This window comes from Lissotriton helveticus, chromosome 7, assembly GCF_964261635.1.
Source record: "Lissotriton helveticus chromosome 7, aLisHel1.1, whole genome shotgun sequence".
Classification (NCBI taxonomy): Eukaryota; Metazoa; Chordata; class Amphibia; order Caudata; family Salamandridae; genus Lissotriton; species Lissotriton helveticus.
The window spans coordinates 124,494,603-124,517,607 of NC_136068.1; the positions used below are offsets into that span (position 1 = coordinate 124,494,603).

General features: G+C 42.8%; 1 protein-coding gene across 3 annotated transcripts in view; it reads left to right on the top strand.

Annotated features, from left to right (window-relative positions):
- Window positions 1-23,005, top strand: part of UCKL1 (uridine-cytidine kinase 1 like 1) — a 283,720-nt gene that overhangs the window by 199,905 nt on the left and 60,810 nt on the right. For all 3 annotated transcript variants that reach the window (XM_078651664.1, XM_078651665.1, XM_078651666.1), the window contains 3 exons: window positions 4,714-4,733; window positions 15,394-15,492; window positions 22,886-22,979. In XM_078651664.1, the coding sequence (XP_078507790.1) occupies window positions 4,714-4,733; window positions 15,394-15,492; window positions 22,886-22,979 (213 nt within the window). The remainder of the gene's footprint in view (window positions 1-4,713; window positions 4,734-15,393; window positions 15,493-22,885; window positions 22,980-23,005) is intronic.

Consider the following 23,005-nt stretch of genomic DNA (forward strand, 5'->3'; position numbering starts at 1 on the left):
ACTTCAAGGGTGTGTAGTAGCATCTCCCCTTTCAAAGTAAACTATCCTGGTTGCTTCAGTCTGTCAAATGTCAGATTTGTTCTTGGTGTACTGCATACAGCTAGGTTGCTGGAGCAAGTGGCCTCCGAACCCCACTTTCGATTCAATGCCATCAGACTTGCAGACCCTTTTCAAATTAAATTCTTCAAAAGTTGGGTGTATAATCAGTCCTGATCTCTCTTCTGAATGGCATCCACCATGTGGCACTTGATACGAGTGGTGCCAGGCACTGCTATCATTCTATTTTAATTGTTTAAAAGAGCAGTGCTGCCTGAGAGAACAGGTGCTATAATAGAAGTCATGTTTTGTGGCTGGAGCCAGACTTTAACCACTGAGGCAATCATTATTTATATCTGCGCGGGTGGTCACAAAACTTTCAGGTGTCTGTCCCCCAAAAATCTCTGTCTGTTTTAAGTCCTCAGTCAGCCTTGTACTCACTGGGACACAAGATGGTGTCTAGGCTTGGTCAACCCCAGTAATGTGCCCAGAGCAGGACATGGAAGCAGCGAGCCGAGTATTGGAAGTGTCTCTGTCATGTTATTTCTCCCATTGTGTTTCCAGTAGAGCTTGCATCCCAGTACTGTCCTCTTCTTTGAACAGATACCGTTTTTTCAGATTTGTGTTATGGGGGGCTTCAGGGCTCCAGTTCCATTGACTGTACACAGCACATATTGTTGTGTGTACGCCTTCCTTTGAACGTTTAAATGCATGTCTGGTGAGTCTGTGCGAGTGAGAGATTGTGGGTCAGTCTATATTATATGTGATTCATTCTATATGTGTCTTACTGTATGTGCTTGTTCGACTTTGTGCATTTTTGTGTCAGTTTATATATACTTTTGCAACTGTGAATGTGTGTATTTGCTGTATTTGCCTTCACTCACCTTCTTTGTAACTCATTCTCCAACTTAACCCTATCCTTTGCGTTTGCCTTTTCCCTCATGTTATTCTCTCGCTACCATTGTCACTTTCTTTCATTCCATTTTTCTTTTGCTTTTTTATGTGTCCCTTTCATCATTTCTTCTCTCTTACCCTCATTCTCCAATAGTGGCACCTTCTCTCTCTAACTCTCCTCCATTTCTCTCTAAATCTACCTACTGCAGCAATACACTTATTTTCACTCTGAAGCACTCAGATAGTTAGGTAGATAACATTTATATATAGCACACAACTACTTTGAAGTCTGTAAGTGCAGGGGGTGCAATTGCCTATCAGTGGAGATGGAATTAAGAGAACTTCAATGTTTTAAGGCTGGTTTTGAAACAAGCTAATGGACCCATCAGCTTGAGCGAGTCTGTTCAAGGGTCTCATCTACAGCTTGCTAAGTGGAAAACTCTTCTTCTCCTCATAGTGGAATGACAGTAGGAAGAAGTGTTAGTTGGCCCTTATGTGAAGAACTCGACACTCTAGTATTTACTTGATACTGCAATTACATGTTGTAGCCATTTATAGTTGCACATCGAGTGCAGGCACTGAAATAAGACCTGATCCTCAAAATGCTACACTGCAGTTCACCCCTAGCAGCAGAAAATTGATCAACGAAATCCTGAGACTAACTTAGTCCCGGCATTTTGGGTAATCTGGACTTTCTGGTGTAGGGCGTTTTTCATCCCCAAAAATGGGAATTAATTTTGTCCAGGGGGTAGTTGAACTAGTAACCCACCACCAGAAGAAGAGAGGAGGGAGCAAGAGAAGTTATCATTGTTTATCAACCACGGGCATTGCTAGGAAGCCTCTACTGTACTTTTATCTGCTTCATACTTGGGAGGTACTGCCTCTTGTACCCTAAACTTGCCAATGACACTACATCCTCCCACTTCTGCGTGTGGGAGGTCTGGATCCTGAATTTTTCAAAGCAGTTGCTCCCCCACACTGGTCGGTGGTACCACAGGACTCTGCGCCAACTTCTCACAGCCACCAGTAGTGATTGCAGAGAGCTGCATATAAGGGCCGCCCTGTGCACAGGCATGAGTTTCTTATATTCTGAGCCTTTCAGCTGGAATAAGCTCCCTACTTTGTCGGATCTTACTGAAGACAAAATCATATTTCCTCAGACAGTGCGTCAGAAAAACTGTCTTCCCTGGATTCGACTGGCTTCAAATCATGCTATGACTGCAGGAAATAGATGATCATGGATCCACGTGATGTGGGAACCAGTGTCCTACTATGGTTTTGAGTTGTGTGGATGAGTTATGTCAATATCAGCCCATAGTACTGTATATATGCCTTGTATATAGCATCTATAGCACCTGTGCTCTTTAGTTCACTCATTCACCTGCACTGTGCCAATGTTTTTGGTGCAACTTCTTATGACGCAATGTATTCACATACTATTGATATGGTTTTACAGTGAATACATTTGACACATTTTTGCAAAAAACTTTTATTTATAGTCTTTCTTCAAATTGCCAAGGAAGTTTTGGCTTATAATTCACCTGCAGGGTCTATTGTTTTGATTGATTACTATCAGAGACTTGCTTCGCAACCTGTGCAGCTGCCAATACAACCCCTTCGCCACTCAGGAAGACATTGTGAAGGCAGAGGTCAATCACACCACCAAAGAGCAATCTTCCTTTTTCTCCTTGGCTGTGGCAGCTGCCACCAAGCCACTTTGATGTCAACTCCAATTGTCGTGCTACGCCAATATGGGGGCAAATTCGTTTTTTCATATCTGCCTGGTGTGCCACTACATTGGATCACCTGTTTTTGATCGACCCTTGGTGAATCCCCCCACCATCCTTCGGCAGGATGTTCAATCACCTTCGGCCAAAGAGACCTTGTAGAGGGTCCTCGAGGCTGAGAAAGGTGTGGAATGTTACTCCCGCACCTTCTTGGTGTCCAAGAAAGATTAAGTGCTCAGATCGAATTTAGATCTTTGCTCTCCGAACTGCTTCCTGCTACTGGGCAAATTCAAGAAGCTGACTGTTGCCCAGATTGTTTCCGCCCTGGATTCGGGAGACTGGATGGTGTTCTTGGACTTGCAGTACGCTTGCTTTCACGTGCCTGTCCTGTATTCCTACAGATGCTATCTTCAGTTTGTGGTGGGGTCAGGGCATTTACAGTTTGCCCCTCATTGTTTACAGAGGGGATGATAGTGCTTGCCACCATTCTTCTCAAGTCAGAGATACATGGATTCCCTATAACTCGAAGACTGGTTGCTGAAGGTGGCCTTACCACTGTCAGTCATGGACCGGCTCCAAATGACAGTCACCAGTCTGTCAACCCTTGGGACCCAAACGTAATGTCACACAACATGGTTAACCCTTCCCCTTGGATCCTTGTTCGCTGATAGTGGAGGGGGCACATTTTGGGTCCATCTTCGCTCTTAGTGGAGGTGGTGTGGGACCATTTTTGCCGGAAGCAAAAGTAGCACAAGCCCATAACCACAGAAGATTGTTTGGTGATTTTAAAAAAATTGACCCCCCCACCTCAGATGCTAGTAAGCAGTACATACTAGCATCTGGTCCAGCAGTCCTTGTGTCCATATCAGTTATGTAGAGCTCACTATTAAATACTTCAAAATGCCGCTTTCCAGCCTGTCGAATTTTCAACTTTCACTTGTCAGCAAAAAAGTGGGTTGATGTTAGGGGTGTTAAGATGAACCTGCCCCCCTCCGCACATGCACAACTCATCACCACATTTATGCTGCAGTGTCTACTTAAAAGATAAGATGTCTACTCTCAAAGTAGACAAGCAGTAAACATGTGTACATACTCAGGTGCCAGGGTTCCCCTTGCCATGTAGCTGAGCACCATGGCCAAATCCACAGGTGCATCAACCTGGTGAGTTGCTGGATAAAATGGATGTATAGAATTGTTAGGTAAAATACATTTATCTGAATGCAGCATCATGCATTTGAGATTTGCAGACCTCGAATTCAAGGAAATGGGGGTGAACCATGATGGTAGTATAGCTACCTAGTTCCCTCAAAGCATGTGAGTAGACTTTCCGTATTCCTTTTAGTTTAGGCAATAGAAAGATTGTATTCTTGGAATTGAAGTATGAACTAAAACCAGTATTGAATGTGATATTGACTAAAAGGCTAGGGTTGGCTGAAGGTACCACATATACATAAGATTACATAATAAAAACATGTTTCTTTTCATTAATGGAGTAAGAGAGTATTCATGTAAAACAGTATGACACATATTTTCATTAAAAACAGAGCCTATCAATAAGCTCATAACCCACCAAAATAAAAAATGATCATATTAAAAAATCTAGAAGTATCACACTTGGGGCCGCTTAGCAGCCATGTTGGGGCGATAGAACTGTGATGGTTGGAGTTTTGGATCCTCTTCCATGGGGCAGGCCACTATAGGTCAGAAGATGCTTCATGTGATTGGATCAGGATGAGCCGGAGCAATATTCCTCCTCTTTTCCTAGGAAGGCAATGTTCTATTTAAGGCCTATCGACTTTCCCTTCTCCATGTGAAAGTATGGCTATGGAAATGTGTATTATTGTTTTTTTGTGCATATACTTTTACTGCTCTAAATGTTGTCCAGCTAATTGATGAGAAAGTAATTCGAAAATATGGAAATTTGCCTGAAAATTACATTTGTGAAAGCCCTTGGACATGCACAATACGATTGTGGTGATCAGCAGCTTTTCTTTTTCTGTTTTCGGAACTCACCCATTCTCCACTGCATCTTCAACCCTGAACCCACCGCGAGTAGAGGAAGTTGCGCTGGGATATGTGAGATCATGCCGCCAGGCCTCCACTCACCACTAGACGTTTGCTTCCTGCATGTGTGTGTGTGTACTCGTGCATGCACATACATGTCTGAGGTTGCCGGATAAATTTGTATGTCTGGTCATATTGGTCGCTTGCATAATGTTTATACCACTGTAAGATAACCAGAAACATGTGGTAATTGCTAGTAGTAATTAAAAGAATGAACACATATGCCAGTACATATGCTATGCAATAAACACTTGCGTTGGTTGTCCAATTTAGTAGGGATGGCTCCTCGCATGGGAATGCAACCACTGCTTTCACCTCATGACTAACTGCACTTTTCTTTCTGCTGAAGGTAGTGCACGTTCTTTGTGGTGTGGGTTGTGCAGAAGAGTTAGCGCTTTTTCCAACATTTGGTATGTTTGGTGTGTCTGGGTATGGTTAGCAGTTTCAGCTGCCTCACTAATATAGATGCAAAGGGTGTGACACATGTTAGTTGTCACATAGGCCATCTCTCAAATGCATATCCTATTACACATTGACCATCCGCTCGTGTGCTTGGTGAGCTATCCTTTCTTGTTTAAGGTGAGCTATCCTCTTGTGCTAGATGAGCTATTCTCCCTTAAACGTGATGAGTTATCTTTTAGTAGGTGTCTCCCCCCCCTCTATGTTTTGTGAGCGATCCTCTTTTGAACAGGGAGGATGGCATAATGAATGAAACACTCCCTGCTGAAATCTGCAGTGATGTGCAGGTCACAAGTTAAAATCATGGCAAGGCCAACTCAGTCTTCCACCTTTCCAAAATCAGCAAATAGAGTACCATTAGTGTGGGTAATAACCCCCCATATTTTCACTGCTTAGAACTGAATGAAGTGCAGTGTGAAGTGCTTTATGAACGATAAGTTAATAAGTTATTCTTGTACTTTGGAGCTATTCTCTCAGGTATGTCCTCTCATGGGGTAACAGAGAGCTATCCACTACTGACCTTGGTAAGGTATCTCTCACACACTTAGTGGTCCATCTTTGCTTGTATTTGGTGTGCTATCCTGTCCTGTGTCTAGTGAGCTATCCTCTCTTCTTTGTGGCAGTCTATTGTCTCTTGATTTAGGGGTGCTCCCCTATCTTGCCTTAGTGAACTATATCCTCTTGCAACTAGTGGAATGTACTTCCTTGTGTCTATGGGTGTATTTTTGTTTGTACTAGGTTGGATAGCCTCTCCTGCAATTCACTGTCTATACTCTCTTGTGCTTGGTCACTATCTACTCCAATGGTTGTTGAGCTATTTTCTGTCCTACTTTATAACTATCCTCCTTTGTACTTCTTTGTCTGTCCTCCTTTGTACATTAATGAGCTATTGATCTTGGACGTAGTGGTCTATCCTTTCTTGTTCATGATGAGCTATCCTCTCTTGTATGTGATGTTTCACTGTTCCTTGTGCTAGTTGTGCTCTTCTCTCTTCTGCTTGTGGAACAGTTCCTTCTTGTAATTGATGGTATATCATCTGATCTACTTGGTGTTCTGTACTAGGTGTACTCTCTTATCTGGTAGTCGTAGTGTAGCTTCTCCTGGGTCTGATGATCCAGCCTCTCTTGTTCCTGAGGCTGTACCTGACCTTGTACTTAGTGAGCTATACTCTATTATATTTGGCTTGGTGTTTTCTGTTGTACTAGGTGAGGTTTCCCCCATCTTCTTTAGCTGGTGGGATATTCTCTCTGGTACTGAGTGATAGAGTGGCCTAGCCTTTCTTGTACTTTGTGGCCTTTTTTATATTGCACTAAGTGCACTCTCCTCATTTGTACCTGAGTGGCTATGCTGTCTGATTGACAGTTTATCCTCCCTGTACTGTGGGGCCATCCTCTTGTATATTTAGTGAGCTATCCCTTCTTGTTCTGTGGAAACAAGAGGATGGTTCAATGAGTTAAAACTCACTGCTGAGATTTGCAGTGGTCTGCAGGTCACAAGGTCAAATTTCAGCAGTGCCATCCCAGCTCTTCCAAGGTTGACACATTGGGGTACCATTACATTGAATAATACTAGTACCTGTCATATTCAGTACTTTAAAACTACTTGCCGGTCTTTCCTCAGTGGTGCTATGTGAGCTATCATCTCTTTTTTTTGGTTTGCAAACATAGTTTATTATCATTTTTCAGTAAGTGAGTTATCGTTTCTTGTACAAGTTGAGCTGTCTTAGGGTCGGCAGGCATCACAGATTTGCCCGTACAGTTGCAGTTTTTCACCAGGTATCCCGGCAAATTTAGCAAATACCCAAGTGTTGAGAGAAGGTTGACTTAAAAAGGAGGGAGGCACATATTTATATGTTCCAAGACTGGGTGACTTAGCCACTCTTATCAGAAAGCAATTTAATTAACACACTTGATATCAGGTTCAAGAATTGCATTTCCTTTAGTCCCTTAGTGCCACAAAGTATGTATTTCTTTGTTGGTGTGAGCTGTCATTTAAGTAATTCTATGACTCTCCGCTCATGTATACCTGTAGTTCCTCTTCTGTGTTTTCTAAATGTCTCAGTTTTTGGTTGTCAAAATGTGGACACCCTAGCTATCTTCTCTTTTGCATGGTGAGCACAGTGGGCCATCCTCTCTTGTACTCGTTGGCTATTTTCTCTTGTGCATAAAGATGTTATGATATATCCTCTGTTGTGCAGGGTGGGCTATCCTCTCTTGTTCATTGTAGCTATCTTCTCGTGCACTTGGTTGGCTATACTCCTTGATGGCACTGAAGTAAGTATTATCATGCACTGTATTTACCATGATGCGTTGGGGTAAGTTGAGTGCTGGAATGTGAGACAGTGTGCTCCCACCCTCCTCCTCTTTGAAAAGGCTCACTTGAGCTACTAAGCTGACGAACTTGTGTTGATGCACCTGCACCCAGTGAGTGGTACGGAGACCTGAGAAGACTTTGGGCAGCATTTACAGCACTCCAAAAACAGCTAGTTGCTCTCTACTGTTGAAGGAATGAATACAGAAACATGTGTCTAGAGTTACACACTACAGGCTGCACCAACAAGGGTGAAAAATTAAAGACTAATACTGAAGTGTTATCATCCACTGCATTTACCATGATACATTGGGGAAAATGGAGTGCTCCCAGCCTCCTCCTGTTTGAAAAGGCTCTCTTGAGCTGCTGAGCCAAAGAGCTTGTGTTGATACACCTGTGCCCGCGGAGTGGTACAGACCCCTGACATGACTTTGGATAGCATTTACAGCATCCCCAAAACGAATTGTTACTCTCTACGGATGAAGGAATGAATCCAGAAATAGTAGTCTAGAACTACAGAGCACAGGCTGCACCAACAAGCGTGAGAAACTAACGATTACTACTGAAATAAGTGTTATCATGCACTGCATTTACCACGCTGCATTGGGGCAAATTGAGTGCTGGGATGTGAGGCAGTGTGCTTCCACCTTCCTTCTGTGCTCAACACATTCACAAGAAAACAAATGTTCAGAATACTATCCCTTGGATCCCATAATTCAGAAGTGACAAAAGGATTTGATCAAATGGGTAACAGCAGAATGTGGGGTCGGCAAAACTATGCAACACCGAATGGGAGAAATGGGGAGCAAAAAGAAATGAGACACATTGCTGGTTGAGCTGGAGGCAGGGCTTAATTTGAGCCAGTGGTTTCATGTCCTCGGTACCGGCACTTAATTGCAAACACTGGCACTTATGACAGCCTGCCTCATGCTCGGTCAAATTTAGAAATGAGCACAACAACAGTAGTTTATAAATTCAATATACAATAAAAGGTACTAATATTCGCAGACTAAGCCAGTGTTGGGCACCCGGGATAGTCAGAATTGCCACACCTTTAGGAGTGTGATGGTTAGTAGTTGTGTTGACATGGTCATTGGCAGTGCTGGCATGACAACAGGTGGTGCGAGCTGTAGTGGCCTCATGACGAGGGCCCTAGAACATATGTTTTTCAAGAATGTAAGCATTGGCTGGAGGAGTACGAGATGATCAAGCTAATGAAAATGCTGATATTGGATCGCTGTGAAACACAGTAAAATTAGTAACTACTGAGCTATTGATGTTCATGTACAAGTAGCCAAGCTACATCTATGTATCAAGGGTGTTGAGTGGGTAGAGAGCTTCATGGAGAGAGAGATGGGATGGCCGTATGAGGTTATTAAATGTTACTTTTTGCTTCTTTGGAACTTATTTAAAAATAGAAATTATATGTTTAAAAATTGCTATCCCCACTGGATCTACTGCATTCCATACAAAAAACGCCGTGGCATTGCTATGATAGATTTGAAGGATGCGTATTTCTAGCTGTCCATTCATCAGAATTATTGGAAATACATACGGTTTGTAGCGTTTGCCCTCAAGGCAGTATTTGCAAAATGTTTAGCGCCAGTAGCTACTTACTACCTGGCCAATCATGTCAAGCTCTTCAAAACAAGTATTGAATGCGCTCAATCCGACAAATCTTCTGGAACAGTTATGACTAAGTCTCAACTTCATTCCTAACTTCAAGCAAACAAATACAGTTCTTGGGCGCAAGAACATTTGTGCAGATCGCCTAAAAGCCTTTTCAAGATAAGAAAGGAGAAAAACGGCACAGCTCTTAATGCAGGAGGTAGGTGCAAAGAATCGAAAACCAATATGAAAATTTAAGGTTTTCGTGGAATCCTGTCAATTTGCATTTCTCTTCTGCCGCAGTATCATCTAAGCATGATACTTCTTCAGGAAGAGCTAGTTGAATACTGGAGACGAGTGGCCACTGTTGACTGCATTCAAGCCACAGAAAAGACAAGCATGTTTGAAAGACCTTTCAGCAAACCAGTAGGAACAAGAGCTACACATACATGTGCTAGAGTTGAGTGCTGCCATGCTTGCTCTTAAGGCTTTACTGCCCCTCGCACAAAACAAAGATGTCAAAATAAGAATGGGCTTTGTGACTGGTCCTTCTTTATACTTTTATATATAATAGGTTGTAAAATGCAAGCTATTCTCCATGGAAGCGTAGCAGTTATGGCATTGGGTTCTACGACACATTGGAACAGCAGACACCCGTAGCAGGAAATACATAGACTGCCACGACCACAGTACAAATTAAGAAAATGTAAACCTAATCTTGCAACTGTTGGCAAATCCCAAATAGATGTATTCCTAGTAGCAACTAAGACCAAATGCCAAAGCTTTGCAAGCATGTGGTGGTATCCCAAATTGATAGGAGAAGTGTTTTCCATTTCTTGGCTAGGAAAATGTGGCTAACCTTTTCCTCTGAAATTGCTTATATCAAATGCTACTCAGAAAACAAAGAAAGAACCTTACAGAATAATCTTGATAGCCACTGTGTGGGCATGGGAATTGCGGTACATAGAGCTTTGGGTCCTAGGTTAGACCCCAGTCCAATTTAAGGCAGATTATTAAATTGGCCATCTCCTCATAAAGCCATTTGAGTCAATTCATTGAATGTCCCCAAAAATGTTTAGACAACATAAACTGAGAGATTGGTATCCAAACTGATTCCAGACACCCCAAAAGGATATGTTAGTCTGTTAGTCCAGCTAGCTCACAGTGCCACTATGAGCCCCTCTTACCAAGGAGCGAATAGCATCTGCCAACCATCCAGCCACGGCACATGCAGGTAAGAGCGGTGGGGCCAGGTGAGGGGGGATTTCGACGGATGATGAAGGAAAAATAATTATTTTCCCTTGTCATTGGCCGTCAAACTCACTCCCCCCTCCCCCCCACCCAGCCCCACAGCACTACCGCTCTTACCTGTAAGGGCTGCAGCTGCAACCATTCAACATGACAACCCTGACCCCTGAGGGATAGTGGAAACAGTAAAGTACTCTTCGCTCAGTTACTCGTGCTCACTTTATCTCAGCGAGATACACAGAATAAATGGTGGGGACGTTTTGCAATAAGCATTTATTGAACCCCCGTCATTCTAGTGTAAAATACGTTTGATGCAACAACCATGAGATACAAACAGATATATACGGTTATAAGCATCAATAGAGTAAAAAAAAAGGTAGAGTTCTACCATAGTGCTAAAACAATTAATATATGCGGGCATATAGATGCATGACAGTAATAATGCATACTCCTACGATGCGTCCCTAACTAGATGTACCTAATTGTACTTAGCATGTATGTAGGTGTATAGCCAAGAATCCCCTCAGGAGAGAGGCAACCCCATTACCTGGTGTGAGAGAATGAGGGGCCCAGTCTTTGGTCTTGAGATGGACACCCCGCGAGGGATGTCAGACCACTGCGTGCTGAAACCTCAGCGTCTCATGTCAGCATGGAAGTCTTTTTCTCCTCTAGCTTGACAAGTGAAGATGTAGTGCTTATATACCCAAAAAGTACCCTCAGGGGTTCTACCTAAAAGTGTATTATGGATATGACAGGCAAGGATGACGATAGAGGTGACCCTTATACAGAGGTATTATGCAGAAGATGGTAATCCTGCTGTAATACTGAGAATCCTCATGCATAATACATGAGGATAGTTTTCGGAGAAAACCACACGACAGTCACGTAGCACCTAAATAGATAAAAGGTCAGAAGTCAGACCCTTTATGTAGAACAATAGTAGGACAGATGTAGGTAAAAGGTTGTGTAACTACCTAGGCCTATATTGAGGTACATTGGGATTCATAACACCCACTCCTCATCCGACTGGATGACATAATAAAAGCTCAAATATGCCCTTCTTAAAAAGCATAAAAATATTGCTAAAATATGAATATAAAAACATCTAAAAACACCGTATATATTTAAAAAGGTAAATGATGTAGCCTTAATAAAGCCCTATGAGTCCTCTGGAAAATCAATATACTGTGAGGCCACCTGAGCATGTCGAAAGCCATAGTGCTCACTGAGATCAGAAAAGGAAAAATAAAGCAAAAATTATGTTTTTACATTCCAGTTTTAGTTGTTTTTGAAAAAGGGGCAAATTGTTCCCAGCACATGGAGAGTCAAATGCTTGTGTCCTATGTGGGAGACGCAACATCACTTCTCAGACGACAGTCCCTGTAGCACCTCTTGGATCAGATTAATTGGGCAAAGGTGATCTCTGGTTCCCACAGCCATTGCTGAGGAAGCACTTGATGCCTGTATGCCTGGTACAGAGCCGGTGTCCATTCCAACAGGAGCTGAAGAATCCCATGGTGGCCCTAAGAATGCTGTCATCAGAATTGGAATACGCTGAGGACACTCCACTACAGGTGCCTTTAGCGGGTCGAGCAGTACATCCACATCCAGAGGCGCAACGGATGGAAGTGTTAGACAGAGGTCCAACACGCATTTGTGTCTGAAGAAAAAGCAACGGAGTACAGGCATGATGCAGTCTACCCAGACTGATCTGAATGATAGAAACCAATGCTCGCTTAGCTCCTGAAGCCGAGTTGTGCCCAGATGGAGTACCATGCATTCACAGCAACATCGCTCCAAGAGCGCTCTTTCCATCTCCTTGGGATCGAGGATGTCCATTGTGTAGCCGAAAAATTAAAATCGGGATACTACCTGTAGCAGGATAAGCGGTAGCCCTCCAAAAATGTTTCTTTATACGGAGTGTATTTAAGATGGAATAACTCCAAAAACCGCCTGTATGGTGCTAAATAGCCCCGAACCTATGTTCTGAAATAGATATATTATCCCACATGTATCAGACATGTTAAAGAAACGATGTACTATTTCTCCGAAATGGAGCAGGAAGTTAGTTCGGACTAGAGCCTGTATCTCAGCTGAAGACCTTGCAACCTGGGATCAAAAGTCTCTCGAGCTGAGGTTAAGATCACTTTCACCTGTAAAAATGTTGGCTTTCAGTCTGCTCAGAAAATCACACTGTAGAAAAGAAACATTCACTGAAGGCCAGAGTGGCACCTCCCTGACTGTGTGAATCAGTGGAAACAATACTTGCATACAAGTATGCCAGCATTTGTAAAGTGCACAGCTACTTCCGACGAAGGTGTCCCGGTGCTGGGGGCCGTCGGGAAGATTAGGCAAGCTATTGCCCAGAGTCACATGGTGCAGGGCTAACCTGCCGCCGGAGTCGGGTATCGAACCGTGAACCCTGTGGTCTGGAGTCAGACACCCTGGCCGCTGTGCCACACCTCTTCCTCAAGTAACCCTCGAACTTACTGTGACCACTGTTGCGATGCCCGGTAGCATCCCACAACAACCTTGATCATTCAGCATTAAATAAACTTCAGTGTCCCTGTTCCTGCATCTAAATCTGTGCGGTAATTCCCAAGATTCATGGATGAAATCCTTTACCATTGCTTCATACCTGCCTACCTGGTGGTATTGTAGGCAATATTGAAATTGGAGTGTTGTAACTCCCTAGGCCTATATTGGGGTACATTGGGGTTCATAACACCACATTTCAGGCTTTTCTCTTTGATAAGTATAGTTTTGGTAATCATAATTCAACCATGTTAATCTATGAAAGATCCAATGATGTTATGTTATCACCTGCAAGAATATCCTGGTGCCGAGCCGGGGTTTGTGCCTAGACCTGCCTGGGGTAGGTTGATTACCTGAAAAGCCAGCTCTTTAATTTCTTGTGTAATTCAAGAAGAAAGGAAGAGGCTCTGATGTGGAGTAGGAGGCCATTCCATACTTGGAGCAATCGTCTCGATCTGATTCTGTGTATGTGTGGGATGAGTGCGATTTGAAGATCTTCCTCAACATCTTCAAGGTGTGGAAGCTGTATGTAGTGACAGCATTGACTTGTTCGGTCATGTCCCGTTTGCTGTCAGTGATTATTCTAAGGTTCCTGGCGTGGGTTTGGGGTGTGTGTCCAGATTTGACCGGCCACGTGTTGTAGTCCCATGGTGAGATTTACTTGCCAAAGGCCACTGCTTGATTTGTCGGTATTGAGCTTTATTCATTTGGCTTTTATCTAGTTAGTGACTTTGGTCATGGAGGAAGTTAACTTGTTTCTTGTGTTGAGCGTCTTGTCCAAGAGGTAGAGTATGAGTTGAGTGTCACTGGCATAGTAGAGCATGTTAATGTTGATTGTTGAATGAATGATGTTAGCCAGAGGGATCATGGATGCTGCAGAAGAAAAAGCTACTTACCTACAACTACAGTTTTGCAGCAGTGGTATCTTTCACAGATTAATATACATTCACCCATCTCCCAGTTCATGAGGCTATTGCTTGTTAGGTCCAAGCCTCAATGATCTGGATGTTGAGCCTTTGTAGAGGATCTGAGCCTGGAGCCTCTCCAACTTATTGGGTACTTCAGGCCATATAATGGGGTGGATAGCTCAGTGTGGTCTGTTAATGATTGGTCAAATTGTTTTCATTGTCAGTTTATTGAAAAGCATCCTATGTTAAACATTTACTACAGGGGGTTCCCAGCCTGATGTCGGAAGATAATGAAAGCATGCAAATCTATGACAGATACCAGTGCTACTGAAATGTAGTTACAGGTAAGTAACTTTTTCATGCCTTGCATTTACTCCAGCTTAAACAAGTATTTCTGATATTTAGAACATTATATTTTGCATATGAAGGCTAAATAACACAAAGTTTATGTTTCTTCATGTTAACATTTTTTCTGTATTAATGCTACAAATCTGGTATTAGTTAAAAGAAGTGAAAATGGATCCTTTCTGAAGAATGCTCCCTTTTGAGAACATTACCCACAAAATATATATGGTGTCTAGTTGTCTCAAAGAATATCCCAAAATGTCTTCTGGAATATAGCAATAATTGTGCCAGAGAATGTGGCCATCTTTGTTCAAGAGAGTGTGATCTTAATTATGTCAACAAATGTGCACATTTGTTCAAGTGGACATTAGTCAGAGAATAAACCCAATTCTGGGAAAAAGTGACAACATTTCTGTGGAAAATGTCCAGCACAAGGCTATTGTGTCTAAGAATATGTCCAATAGCCCAAAATAAAATGAGCATTTTACCAGAGAAACTCTGCATTTAAGAAGAAACGCGCTAATTGTGCCAGAGAATATGCTATTGTTCTACAACCCGACTATGTCTCACATATTTTGCCCAACTGTGGTAAAGGTTATATGTAGCCTTTAGCTTTCATTACTATTAAAGAATATATCAACCCATTGAATATGTGACCAAAAGCCTTTCCTGCCATTTGGAGGAGCAGTATAAAACGTTCTGGAGGGGGGGGTAGAAAACTCCACTTGGGACTTCCATTGGTCTGAACATTTCCCTTTCAATCCACCATAACGCCTTGTAGTCCCTTCATACGCTTGTGTGTTTCTGTGTAGATCTACTGAAGTATTTCAATTTGAGTTAATTTTGCCACTTAATTAGTCTGACAGTGTTTGCATTTTTAGCATGCTCGGAATGATTGGTTTGGGTTCGCGCCTTCCTCTCTAGCTATATGGAAATCCACTAAACACTCTCTAACATTGCCCATACAGAGACCCACATGTCTTAATTTGCTTTTTCTCAAGTCCCTAATAAATTTCTTAGGTGCAGATTACCAGACTCCTCTTTTTTGTAGCTGATGCACATTTTAGGCTGATGTCACAGTGTGCACATATGCCCAGCGATTACCTGGAATCCTGGTAGCTGAGCTGGAATTGCTGTTGGGAGGAATATCTGGTTCTGTCTGGGCAGTGTTGAAGTGTTTGTGCACTAGCATGACTCTGGAAGATTCAACAGTAGCAATGTCTCAGCACTTTCATCTCTTCCATTTCTTCCATTTGCAGGGCAGCACTGGCCTCCGCTCACCAGTTCCAGCCTCTCCCTCGGACCCTGAGTGTACTGAAGAGCACACCACAGGTGCGAGGAATGCACACCATCATAAGGTATGGCGTTCACAACTGACATCCTTGCCCATCTGTGCTGCGCCACTGACAACCAAACCGCCAAATATCCTATAACAATTTATCTGTTAGGCTAGCATTCTTACTAATTGATTGAGATTCACTTTGATTCTGAAAATTACTTGAAGTCTACCTGAAAGAGATAGAAATATTGGTAGTGGGGGACAGTGGTGAGTGGCAGATTTTCACAACAGAGGTGTGTAAGCCCCAGGAAACGGTGCTGCTGAGCTCTGAATTCAAAAAAGAAGGGTGATGGTGTTTCTTCTGCATCACAGAACCTGTAACCAGGAGCAGCGACCCCACCCCAGTGACCCCCCCAGCAGTACCAGATTGGTTTTGAGACCTGCTGACGAGTCCTGATGTCATCAATGCCTGGAGAGACCAGTTAGTGCCACATGTGCCAAGCACAAATCCTTGCCGGTGCACAAGAATCTGGGCTGCGGTGCACCAAGTACCGGGCCCGGAGGCTTTCCTCCACAGTCACCTCTGACCCTGGGCACCAAAATGATGCGGTCCTGCAGCCGCATTAACGTGGATACGGCAGGCGTGACCAGGAGCTCACATAGGAGCCATCCTCCATCTTGTGCCACTTACCACACCAGCGCCATAATCCCTGATGACCTCTTCATTCCATAGAGACCCTCTGTAGATGGGAAGTACTCTTGACATTCAGTATACTGGAGTACTTTTCTAGGTCCTGTACTGGAACACATCCTAAGATTCCCAGGCAGCCCAATGCTGGGTTTTTTCTAGGTTGGCTTTACTGGTTGAGTTATTCAAAAGCATTAGTGAAGAGTACGAGAAGTGAACCCTGATGTCTCCAACCCTCTCCAGTTGTGACACTCATCAAGCCTCCAGATTGTCATTGATTGTTGGCATGGGGATTTAACCAGAGCACCTGCTACCAGGCATCGCCACCCTTGGTTACTCATTAAGTAACCATTCTCTGCCTAACATGCTAGCGCTTTACAGGCAGGTGTGGCACTGAGGCTTTGGTGCTAGTTTCTGGGTCCCAATTATATAACCAGATTCCCCATGAAGCAAATCAGTGGCTTTGTTGACTGTATTCTAAAACATTGTTCCACCTGGAGCTCAGTGCCTGTCCTTTCAATTCTACTGTGGCATTTAATGATCCTTTCACAACCGGCTTTTATTTTTTTAAGGCTACCATCTTAGGCATTCAGTTTGCTTGGCAGTGATGGTTTCTGGTCCTCCATCATACCAGCGGGCGTGCCTTCTAGACAAATAAACACCTCCACTACTCCAAAGACTCCAATAAAAAAGAATGTGTGATGCCTTTATACAATGTGAGAAACTTTCACCTTTCTTCCCTGTATTCCTAAAGTAGTATTTCGACTTCTTGCACTCCACATCACCCAGTAGTATCACAGCAACCCCTCCCCCCCATAAAATTGGCTCTTCTTTAGCGTTGGATCTTTAATAGATTCACATGCTTGAATATTCACCATCATCCAGTTTGGAAGAACACTGGAAAAGGCATACACAATATACAGTCTATCTACCTCATACTGTGACCAGACCTCTGGCCAATATGGGTGTAAGGCACCTATCACTACTCCCCTCAGAACCTCCAACTGCCAGATTTTTCACTGCATGTTTCTGTAATGGGAAATCTCAGGAGCTTTGCTCCAGTTACTTACAAAATAATGATTATCCTCTCCTTAAGATCCCTTTTGGACAGAACGATTATGCCTCCTGGTGTACCCAGGTATCCCTCTCTGTCTGTCCACATGCCCTCAGTGCGTTCTTTATATGCCTTAACCAAGGGATTTTATATGCCTGGTCATGTCCTAAACATTCTTTTATAATAGTTCTCGTGAAGTGTGTCTCTTCTTTGGACCATACTGAATGCCATAATAAGATGGGTTTAGTTTCTATTGAATCCTGTAAAGGCCTCTGAGGCACTTATTCTCCTGTATTTGGATTGTTCTGTTATCCTCAATGCCACAGATTCCAAGCACCATATGTACCAGTTGAAACCGATTTAGCATTATATAGAGTTAACATCTCTGATCGGCTTAGAGCCTAACTTGGAGGCAAACCTAAATATGCCTTCATTATTTCTAGACATAATGTAAGTGCATATTTCCCTACGATACTTCCAGCCCCCATTTGAAGAGAACTGTATCCCTAAATAATTAAAAAAAATTGTGCTTTGTAATTTATTCCCCTTGATATAAAAAGTGTTAGTTCTGCCCTTTGTTTGACCGCAACTCAGTGTAGGTTTTCCTTAAGTTGAGTTTCAAATATTTTCCTTCCATATAATTGGTAAAGCAATTAGTCAGGTTTTGAAGGCTTTTCGGGGGTAACCCAAAATGGCCACGTCGTCGGCATGTAAAAGTATGTATATTTGTCACTTGCCAACCCTAGGGGTGTCTGCACCTATCCACTGGTGTTTGTCATTTACCCAATTTATATATAGGGAGCAGAGTAAGAAGGCCAGCACACACTCATGCTGAACCTCTCTCCTTGTATTTTAAATGGTGTTAGTTCTCCCTTTGTCCCAAAGTGTACTTTGGCAGTTCGGTTACTGCACAGGTATTCTAGGAACAAAAAGAATTATTTTGGAGCCCCCAGTAGATCCCATAGTTTGTTGATTAGCCAAACCTAAAGCACTACTTAAATCTATGAAACACATGTGCAGGAACCCTCTTTAGCCATGGTGTATTTCCCCATTAAAAGGTTCAGGTTAAGCGACTGATCAACCGCCCCAGGCCTTTCCTAAACCCATATTGGGCATTTGTTGAAATGTAATTTTTTCCAGCCCAAATTGAATGACCCTCCCCAATAGCGAGATGGGTCGGTAACATTTAAGGTTGTTCCTTGATCCTTTCTTGAAAACTGGAATAATTAATGAGTTGACCCAAGATGGGGATATGTGTCCTGCCACTGCCATGTTTAATACCTTGGTCATGAAGGAGGCCTAGAAGGCAGGTTCAGACTTGTAGGTGTACATTGTGACCCCATCAGGGCCTGGGGCCTTCCCCTTCTTTTGTTCATTGCCCTCACTACCTCCTCCAAGGTAAAAACCACAACGTTTGATGGAATTGCTATAGGAGTCCTAGTCCCTTCTTCTACTTCACTGGTGTGAGAAAAAAAACTGTACCAAAATGCTCCACCCACTGAGTAGGGTAATTGGGGATTCATCAAGTTCTCTAAACAGTGTGCTGTTCTTGGTCTCTGCAGCTTGTAATACATTCTCCCAGACTTCTGCTTGCAATTCTTTCTTCCTATTACTTACTGCCTTCTAGTAACTGAGTCGAGCTTCCCGAACAGCCACGTGGTCGCTAGGACTCAAACGTAATAGTGTTATAAGACCATTTCGGGCCTGGGAGCATGAGTGGTGAAACCAACCTTTATTTTCCCTCCTTTTGCCCTTAGAATTACTCAGCCAATTTGATTATGCCACATGCGAGAGGATTCGGTTTTTTCATCAAACTTGGCAGGCGATTACATCAGACAGAGGGGCCCTGGACATTGTCAAAATGTGTCACACCTTGGAATTTGTACAAACCCTTCAGATCATCCGCTTAACAAGAGATTCACAAACATCTCTCAGAATTAAAGGAGGAGATGCATTTGCAAAAGCACAATAGAATGGATGTATGACATTACAACGCATGCTTTTACCACGCATGCCTTTACAACGCGGTTTTTACATCGCAAACCTTTACAACGCATAGCGCTGTGGGGCGCTGAATAGTGAAAAGTTTAACTTACTATTCCAACTCCAGTCCCCGTGGACACTAGGGAAGGTGTTGGATTGTAAAATAAACTTATTCCCTATCCTAGAGCGCCCCCCAGCGCAATGCGTTGTAATGGTTTGCGTTATAAATACTGCGTTGTAAAGGCACTGCGTGGTAAAAGTTGCGTTGTAAAGGTCGTTCACCCAATAGAATATGTCCGCTATGCGACAAGCAGAAGGGATTTTACTCCAGATTCTTTCTTCTGTTCAAAAAGTATGCAGATTTGTGTCCAACTTTGGATTGGGGGAAACCATACTTGAAAAAAACAGGAATTTCGATGGGCACGTTATAGGAAATTCTCTTTCATTGAGGAAAATTATTTCTTGGCTTCAGTAGACTTAGAGGATCCTTATTTCAACATACCAATCCAAAAACTTGAAGTGCTTGCGCTTAATGGTAGATGGCTTTAATGAAGTGCTTGCACCTATGCGAACATTTATTTTCTTGGGAGTAAGAATTGCCTGGAGAAAATAAAACCATTTCTTTTAATGAAATAAGTCTAAAGTGTCCACAATTGCCTTCTCAAGTTCAGTCTCAAAACACAGTGACTATAAAGAAATCAGAAAATTTTGCTGAGCTGTATGCTATCATGCATGCTGTTAATTTCATAATTTTGCCTAAGGATGAGACCAATTCAAGAACAACCAAATGCACAATTGTGTAGGAAAGACAGACAATGGGACAACAAGGTAACTGGAATGGAGATAATGAAAACATAGCTTACCTGGTGGACAGTAAGAGGTAACTCATTAGGTGGTCAGCCATTGATTCCCTAAAATCCACAAGTGTCCTTGACAACAGATTAACCTTTGCTGGATTGAGGGGTTCATTTTGACGACGTGCGTGTAAGCAGATAATGGTCTCAACTGGAAATCAAATTTCATTTCAATCTCTGAGCACTTAGGGTAGTACGATTGGGACTTAAAGCCTTTTTCTTCCAAGTGAGAAATGTGTAGGTGTTGGTTCGGACATTAAATACCACAACAAAGTACTAAATCCACAAACTAGAAGTGCAGGACCTCCCTCCCATTATCAATAGAAGCCCAAAAACGTTAGCTTTGGGCCATAGAACACAACGTGTGTCTATATGCAGAAAATGTGCCAGGGATGGAGAATGCATGTGCAGACATTCTCAGCAGTCAAATATCATAGAATCATGAATTGTGAAGCAGGCAGCAGTGAGTGAAGTCTCCTTTATTTCTTGATGTGGGGACTACGAATTCCAACTCGTTTCCGGATCACCACAACTTAGAATGTCTGTTGTGTGCAAGCAGATGGCATTGCCCAGCATTCCATGGATTAGTCTTATCGATCTTTTGTACAGGCAAGCTAATATACACCTTCCATCCTGAATAATCTGCACAGCGAGAAGAGAGTTTGCTTGGCGTAGGTAGCACTGGTATTTAGAACTTTGGAAAATATCTGTTCAGACCTCTCTGCAGTTCAACCCAGATCCTCTTCTTCTGTCATGGCTTAGTGCTTAGAATCTACACCAAGAGCTTCACGACTTACATGTCACAGCTTGGCTCCCGAGGAATTAGAATTTGTGAATTTCATATTCTGGGTGATAGCTGTTCGAAGACCTTGACTTCCTATGGAATGAAATGGAATAGTTTTTCATTTGGGCTCATTCTAAAATTATAGATCCACTGAATATGTTGGCTAACCACTTTTTACTTCTACTTTTACATTTAAAGTTTTCAGCGCTGCCTTATTCTTTGGTCAGAGTACACTGAATAGCCACCTCCCATAATGTAAGAAGTCTTGACTGGCATTCGCTATTCTCAATAAGATTAGTTAAGGAGTTGATGAGAGGTCTATTTTGACCTTTGCCGCTAGTAACTAGAATTACTCAACCTGGGAATTGTGTTCTGGCTGCATTGAGAAATTCTCCACGTGAGCCTATCTACAAATTTGTAGATCAGCATTTATCCCTCGCGGCGGGATGCCTGGCTTTCACCTTGTGAATACCCTGCCGGGGTATCTCACAGGGGAATACCAGGACGGGTTCCCTAAGCAAGCGCCTTGAGACCCCTGGGTGATTAGTGCGCTATATAAATCGAAATACATTTACATTTACATTTACATCCTGGAAGACAGCCTTTTTATTGCATATTACCTCTGCACGATAAGTCAGACACATATTATAAATGACTAAACTCAATGCCTGTTAGTTTGCCCTGGCTAGAGGTAAACAGGAACATTCATATGCATACTGCACATAAGACCTATTCTCCCATAATATTGAACCAACTGAAGCAAGCAGCAAATTAATTCTTCACGGAGTTGAAAGTAGCCTATCCGGTTCCCAATCAGGTGAAGCTCTGCATTTCACATTGACAAGCATGCAGACCAAAGTGGCAGGAGATGTTCAGGCCTGTTAGTCTCTGGACAGGCGACAGAACCTCCTCACATTAAATCAAGGTTTTCAGTAGTTTGTGACATATCTAGCAACAGCGGCTAATGAACCTACAGTCTCTTTGCTGTCAATGGCTACAGTAGAATGTAGGATTCTACTGTCCGCCTCATCATAAATGGGTGGAGAGTGACAGCACAAGGAACAGTGGTTGCTGAGATTCAGATGACACCACCACTTGACATAGCTTGTTATAGTTTTCTATCACTGAGGTAAGTGGTTTTCTTATTGGTTCACTTGTGACTATACTTGGACTTGATTCAGGCTACTTTTTGAAACAATTGGTTCTGGTTTTTGGCAAATAGTGGACATGAGCATTTATGATTTTCATTTACTTTTTCAAACAGCTTGCCACGTGGGTCTTTAAGTAATGCAATTTGTCATGGTGGGGTTTTAAGACTAATGCCCCATATCAGGGATATCTAGTCACATTACTTCCCGCAGCCGTGTGACCTCATTACCCTTCTCATTGTCAATCATGTCACGGCCAAAGGATCTTGTTGCAAGGGGGACATTCATATTTAATAAGAGTGTGGTGCTTTATAAAGAATGTGTGTATCACAGTAGCCAGTGTCTAATCTAAACTGTGATAGGTTCACTTATTACATGTGATGTCAGCTTCTGGTGACACAGTACATACATGTGACTCTGATGCCTCATGAAACTTTGGAAGGAAGCACAGGTTGTCTAGATCACGTCAGATTGATTTTGTTGGTGCACATTATCTACTCTGTGAGAGCTGCTGTAATTGTGAAACATAGCAGTGAGAAGAAATGGCCCCCTCCACATTAATGTGTCCTGAAGGAGTCTGAAGACTCTTGAAACCCCCTATTCACCATCTCTAAATTACTCTTATTCCCCTGAATGTTTCACACCACTCCCATCTTTTACTGTAAAGCTGCAGAAATAATTCAGAACAAGGTTTACCTTGTGAACACTGTATTTTTTTAGAATCAAAAACGGTTGAGGGGGTTGGACCAGTATTTGTGACTTCTCCAACATAGATAGATGGTGTAGAAAAACAGTCCACTTATGCTGACGAGGAACCACGTATGGCAGAGGGAGGGGGAATATGTGCCCAATTTGTACTGCTTTGTAGGAAACGTCAGCCAGTATTCCACAACCTTTTTTTGTTTCTTTGCAGATCGATTAAACATTGGCTAGCATCTGATAGTCTTTCTCTCTTCTGCAGGAACAGGGAGACCAGCCGTGATGAATTCATATTCTACTCGAAGAGGCTGATGAGGCTGCTGATTGAACATGCTCTGTCTCTGCTTCCATTCCGGGTGTGTGAGTTATACCCAGGCTTGGG